General features: G+C 33.9%; 1 protein-coding gene across 4 annotated transcripts; it reads right to left on the minus strand.

Moving 5' to 3' along the window:
- Positions 1-3597: 3597 nt before the first annotated feature.
- Positions 3598-5780, minus strand: LOC128017300 (uncharacterized). Of its 4 annotated transcripts, none has more exons than XM_052602619.1 (7): positions 5693-5780; positions 4998-5158; positions 4802-4904; positions 4645-4686; positions 4367-4504; positions 4136-4185; positions 3598-4000 (listed from the first exon to the last, which is right to left on the minus strand). In XM_052602619.1, the coding sequence occupies exons 1-7, from the start codon at positions 5733-5735 to the stop codon at positions 3884-3886; spliced, it is 654 nt and encodes a 217-aa protein (XP_052458579.1). In that variant the 5' UTR covers positions 5736-5780; the 3' UTR covers positions 3598-3883. The 4 variants fall into 4 exon arrangements, with proteins under 4 accessions (XP_052458579.1, XP_052458580.1, XP_052458577.1 ...); XM_052602620.1 differs by lacking the exon at positions 5693-5780 and having other exon boundaries at positions 4367-4395; positions 4488-4504; positions 4998-5039; XM_052602617.1 differs by having other exon boundaries at positions 4802-5158.
- Between the last annotated feature and the right edge of the window lie 897 nt (positions 5781-6677).

Raw genomic sequence — 6677 nt, forward strand, 5'->3', positions numbered from 1 at the left:
TGGCAATATTATATTATATTCACCTCTGAATGTTCAGTAAACAAGTGTTGTGTTCACCAGAGCTTCTCATCTGTGATAAACTGATGCACCAAACGAAGCCAAGAACACATGAGACGGTTGGCCTACACACACTGCACCATTACAATGTGTGTGGGGGTGTGTGTACTGGTTTTCCCCACGTTATCCAAATGTCCCCACAAGTATAATAATACTATTACATTTTGACCTTGGGATGTTTATTCTGCTACGAATTGATGGCCGTCATATAAGTAGATTTTAACCATGCTAATGCACTTCCATTAATGCCAACAAAGTTTTCTAGTCTATGCAAAAGAATGGTGTGATCGAATGCAGCACTAAGATCCAATAGCACTAATAGAAAGATACAACCACGATCAGATGATAAGAGCAGATCATTTGTATCTCTAAGGAGAGCAGTCTCATTACTATAATATGATATGGTATAAATCCTGACTGGAAATCCTCACAGATACTGGTTTTCTCTAAGAAGAAACATAATTGTGAGGATAATGCCTTTTCTAGTATCTTGGAGAAAAACGGGAGATTCAAGATCGGTCTATAATTAATTAGTTCTTTGGGGTCAAGTTGTGTTTTTTTGATGATAGACTTAATAACAGCCAGTTGGAAGGTTTTGGAGACATATCCAAATGACAATTTGTAATTGATAATAGTCAGAAGGGGATCTATGACTTCTGGAAGCACCTCTTTTAGGAGCTTAGATGGAAGAGGGTCTAACACACAGTACGTGTTGTTGGTTTAGTTGATTTAACAAGTTTATACAATTCTTCCTCTCCAATACTAGAGAATGAGTTGAATCGTTCCTCAGGGGTCTGATACGATACTGTAGCTGACAGCTGCATGGTTACAATTTTATCTCTAATAGTATTGATCTTAGAAGTAAAGTAGTTGTTAAAATCATTACTGTTGTGATGTTGGGAAATGTCAACACTTGTTTATGCTTTATTTTTTCATTAATTTAGCCACAGTATTGAAGAACTACCTGGGTTAATGTTTGTTTTCTTCTAAAAGAGACAAAAAGTAATCAGATCTAGCAGTTTTTAATGCTTTTCTGTAGGATAGGTGACTTTCCTGCCAAGCAATACGGAATGCCTCTAATTTTGTTTTCCTCCAGCTGCGCTCCATTTTTCGGGCTGCTCTCTTTAGGGTGCGAGTATGCTCAGTATATCATGGTGTCAGACTGTTTTCCTTAACATTCCTTAAGTCTCAAGCATCTGTATTTAAAATGCTAGAAAAATGAAAGTCCATAGTTTCTGTTACATCATCAAGTTGTTCTGAGGTTTTGCATATGCTAAGGAATTGGGATACATCATGAAGATTGAAGTGAGAAGTGATGGTTCTACCATACTTGTAACAAGAAGTATTTACAGTTTTAGCTATATGAAGTTTGCACAAAACTAAATAATGATCTGAAATATCATCACTTGGCTGCATAATTTCAACACCATCAACATCAATTCCAAGTGACAGTATTAAATCTAGAGTATGATTTCGACAATGAGTAGGTCCTGAGACGTGTTGTCTAACCCCAATAGAGTTCAGAATGTCTATAAATGCTTATACTTGAAGCCTGCCCTTTTAGAAATCCTGAAAACATTGTTATAAATTGAAGCTACACCTCCCCCCTTTACCTTTTGTACGTGGCTCATGTTTATAACAGTAATTCTGGGGGTGGGGGGTGGGATGACTCATTTAAAATAATGTAATCATCAGGTTTTAGCCAGGTTTCTGTCAAACAGAGCAAATCTAGATTCTAGATAAATCTAGAAGTGCTTTTGTGGATAAGAACCTGATATTCAATAAGCCAAGCTTTATTGTTTGTTTATCCGTATTGCATCTAAATTGTTACTCTTAAATTGGACGTTTTTTTGTATTTTCTAGTTTGGGGAACAGACACAGTCTATATAGCATGATATCTAGGTGAAAGAGTCTATGTGTGCTGAGAATTAACTGACCTCTGTGACGGGAGGCAGCTAGCAGACGGTCGGTTTAGCCAGTCTGTCTGCTTCCTGACCTGGGCCCCAGTTAGTCAAGTATAAAACTAAGACCATGTGCCATATTTCTAGAGAGAAGAGCGGTGTCACCCCAGGAGGGATGAAGACCATCTCTTTTCAACAGGTCAGGTCTGCCCCAAAAGCTCGTCCGATTGTCTATGAAAACTATGTTTTTCTGTGGGCACCACTTAGACATCCAGCCATTGAGTGATGACAATCTGCTATGCATCTCATCAACATGGTAAGCAGGGAGGGGACCAGAGCATATTATAGTGTAGGTAATTAAATGGTAAAATTAAATAATTTAAAATGGGGCCAAAATTCCATTACAATGTCTTGTTATTATAAAAGAAATGTGTTGATACGTTTTTTTAACATAATGTCACTTATGAACACTGTGTTAAAATACATCCCCAGGGAAAAGGGTGGAGACGGGGGTGGGGGGGCTGGGGGAATGTAAATATTACAATAACTGTTCACTCAAAACACTTATGAATTGAGATTTCCAGTAACAGGGTGGGAATATGACCCTTGCATGTGTGAAGAATTTTATAAAAAAAAATATATATATATTGACTGAATTAATGAATAATCTGAGCTGGATGAATATATTTCTCTTGTAGTTTAACTAGCCCTTCTTCAGATATATTGTTTAAATCGTGGAAATGTAAACTTTTTTGATAGAATGTTGCCAAGTTGAAATGGAACAGAATAGTAAGAATGACCCTAATGCTTTGCACTTAACTGTGTTAAACCAAAGTGTCATTTGAGTCTAGAGTTTGATATGGTGAGTATAATAGTCTATGAATGACATGTGGTTTATGGAACATAGTTAGTAGGTCGACTTATTGCATTAGTTGTGATTGCTTATTGAAGGCAATAGCTTTCTTTCTCTGTGTTTGACTAAATCAGGTAAAATAAAGATCAGCTTTTATTATTATTATTATTATTATTATTAAAATAGCTTAATTGACTGTACATATAATAATAATAATAATAATAATAATAATAATAATTATGTATATAACTTACCTTGACAGCTCTCACAACCGAAACAGCAGTTTAGATCCCGCAAAATGTATCTGAATGCAGCATGCCTGTCAGTCATGGTAACATGAGATACTGTTTGGTGTTTTGCCCCATTTCTTTTCCTGTTTGTCCTTATTTGGTCATGTTCCTTTCCTCGTTTAGTTTGATTATTAGTTGATTCCCTGCACCTGTCTATCCTTCGTCAAGTCTAGTGTATAATGAATAGTCTGCCTCATGTTTCTTTGTCGGGTCTACTAAGTTGTGTTTGTGTTTTGCTCCTTATCCCTGAGTTGGATTTACCCTTTTTTCAGATATAATAAAGACTATTTCATGTATACCATGGTTCCGTGTTATCTATCTTTTTTATCAGTATTTGTAACCTTCATGGCATTACACCATATCACCATCTGCAGATCTGAAGTTTTTCCACACAGACAGTTCAGATCATTCTGCAATGAGTACCTAATGCCAACTTAATACTGGAAAGGTGACACAGAGGATGCATCTGAAGCAGCAACAGCTACATTTACACAGACTGTTTAATGTTGTAGAGGTGCCATAAATGCATTTAAACAGGATTTACAATTGTTGAAATACTTGATGAAATTAATGTTTTAAATATGTTAGAATTATGAAAACATGAATTCATGAATAAAAATGTATCCTCTTTCAAAAATTGTCTGAATTTATCAGGACGGAGAAAAGTCTAGTAAGACTGGATCTAACACCAGTGCAATACAATGCAGTTAACAGTGATGTATGGTTTAGCATAAGCAGTGTTTCACTTGTGTTTTGTTACATAGGGTCTGAAGATCTGTGGATCACCGTGTGGCAGCATAAACTACATTAGGCTCCACATCTTTCAATCTTCTTACTGGTCTTCTGTTCTTCTTCTTGTTTAAACTTAGAGCTGCATAGTTCACGTCTGCATCTTGTGCCTGTATATAATACAGTATATATACCAATAAAAAAATGCTCATGCATTTTTTCTATATTTATATTTATATGGGCCCATCATTTACCATTTGTGAATCTCAGCAAGTTAAAAATTATTTTTTTATAATATACTGTACCTGCTCCAACTGTTGGTTCATCTCGTCACTGTTTTCATGGCGCTGGGCATCTAAACAAAAAAAGACAGTCATCATTATTATTTGCTGTCCTAAGACAGTAGTTATCAGTTTATAGAAATATTGTATCATCATTATTAATCCCAGAATTGCAGAAAAAAAAAAAAATCTAATAGTATACTAGTATACTAGTGTATTTACTATTCTATATGTGCTAGTGCATTGTTCACATGCCTCCTTTCTGCTTGTTTCTTTTCTTAAACCTGATGAAAATTACAATCGGTAAAACAGTGGAAAGCAAAACCAAGCCGCTTAAGATCAGTGTCAGGGTATAATATACATGGCAGGATCTCACACTTTCTTCAGCCGCCCCTGTTAAAACCATTCAAAAGAAAAAGAAGAAGAAAAAGAAAACAGATAATGGGAAAAACAAAGAGAACAAGATCATTGTAAGTTAGAAATAAAAAACGCAATGAATGAGTGCCAAATAGTTTAAAATGTATGACACATACCACAATCCACAGTTGCAATATCCTCTTCAGAATGATTAGTCTCTTTAAAGATAAAATAGAATGCAAAGTAATTAATGGTAACTGAATAGTAACTACACGGAATATGAAAAAAATTGAATTATAAAAGATACTGAGGGAATGAAGTTTTAAAAATTACCATTTACTACCACTAACTGTGTTTTGTCGTGAAACATCATGTGGTTTGTCAAAAAGCTTCCACAGTAAAAAATTCCAGAGTCAGAGATGTCCACTTTTACAATCTTCAAGGAAGAAAATGTTCTGTTCACTGACATCTCTATGTGATTCTTGTTAAATCCATTCAAATATATGGGGTCTGGTGGTTTGTCACTCACATATTGAGTAGCAATGCAAAGCGGGAGAGAATCATTTGTCTTCTTGAACCAGGCTATGTAGCTGGGCTCTTTCAAGATGTTTGAACACAAAAGAGTGACAGTCGTTCCAATGTTCACAGTTTTCACTAAAGTTAAAGATGCTTGTTTTACAAAGATGATACCTAAAAAATAAATAATGTTATGAGGAAAAAAGTGAAACACATCAATTCAGATTCAGAAGAAAGCTGCACTAAATGCATTGTGTTGGACCATGTCCGAAATAACTGTGCACGGCACATTGTTACAAAGTAATTTCTATGATTTATTACACTATTTTCTGTGGAACTCAAAACACTATATTATGAAGACTGTTGGTGTCCAAACAACATTAGAGTTCCTTGAAGGATTGTATGGAGAAAAAAAAAAACTTACATAATCATATTTTTGAATGAACTGTCAGATTAAAACTGAGAAGGAACTACATGAAAGTGATGTAGAATCATAAGATTAAAAATTAAATGACAAAACAATGGCAAATTAAATGATAAGAACAGATTTTTGTAGAAAATGTACTATATTATATTGTATGTAACACTTGGAACAATATATTACAGTAGCTATACATTGTTATATGTATATTTGTTCAATTCATGGCAAACATTGTCATTCTGTCATTATCCCGCATTCTATAGCAAACATCACAAAAGTTTATTTACCTATCAAAAAGAGCATCAGAGGATGTGTTGCAGACAAATTCATGTTTACATTCCAGTCAAATCAGCTCAACTGAGAAGAATCGATATCAGCTTTATTTATTTGAAGGGGGTGTGGCTTTTACACTGTACATGTGCCCATCTGTTTTAAAGCAGACTATAATATGCACTGTACAGAAGGGTCATCTAAAATTTGTGTAAATTTAGTAATAATAATAATAATAATAATAATAATAATAATGCTAATAAGTTCAGATCATATAGATCTTGAATTCTCTATTTATTCCTTCGTCATAGATAATTTTTCATAGATTATTATATATATATATATATATATAAAACTTCTGATGTATGTCTATAGACCTAGTTATTATTACATTACAGTACATTATGTATTATCTTCTAAAATCAGTTCAAATGTCAAAATAATATAATTTACTTGTAAAACAAACAAACAAACAAGCAAATAACTAGTTAGTTGTTATTCAGTTTAAAATATAACATTACATCCAAATGTAGAAACTTAATGGCAGACTCTGATGCATCGGTTACATTGCCAAATCTTGAGAAAGTCTTAAAACATTCACAAAACTAAAGGTAAAGGTCAACCAATAGGTGGAGACATTGCTGTCATAGAAACTTTTTTTTTTGTATGTTTGAAATGTTGTGGGCCATCAGATTCGGCAAGCTGGTAGCTCTACATAAACAGCACATTTTCAAAAAGATAAAGAAGGTTTTATTATTACTATTATTAATATAATATTTATTTAACATAAATTATGAAACCCATAATGAGTAGTGCAATAGCTGTAAGTAAAATATATATGTAGGCTACTAGCTAAATGACAACATTGCGAAGATGCATGTACATACATCATTAGATAAGTTGCATGTATAGTTTTTTTCTTCTTTTTTCTTTTTTTTTCTTTTTAGAGAGCATTTTGATTGTAGACCAACCACACCACAAACCGCGTGACTGTGTTTAAAC

This window comes from Carassius gibelio, chromosome A7 (genome assembly GCF_023724105.1).
Source record: "Carassius gibelio isolate Cgi1373 ecotype wild population from Czech Republic chromosome A7, carGib1.2-hapl.c, whole genome shotgun sequence".
In the NCBI taxonomy this organism is placed as follows: domain Eukaryota; kingdom Metazoa; phylum Chordata; class Actinopteri; order Cypriniformes; family Cyprinidae; genus Carassius; species Carassius gibelio.

Bases quoted from the DNA above. Each gene is read 5' to 3' on its own strand.
- LOC128017300 (XM_052602617.1), bottom strand. From the start codon at position 5,735: ATGAATTTGTCTGCAACACATCCTCTGATGCTCTTTTTGATAG. The intron at 4,186-4,366 runs GCATGTGAACAA...TTTTTTGTTTAG, and splicing joins AAGAAACAAGCAGAAAGGAG to ATGCCCAGCGCCATGAAAAC. The intron at 4,001-4,135 runs GTACAGTATATT...TATTATATACAG, and splicing joins TGAACCAACAGTTGGAGCAG to GCACAAGATGCAGACGTGAA.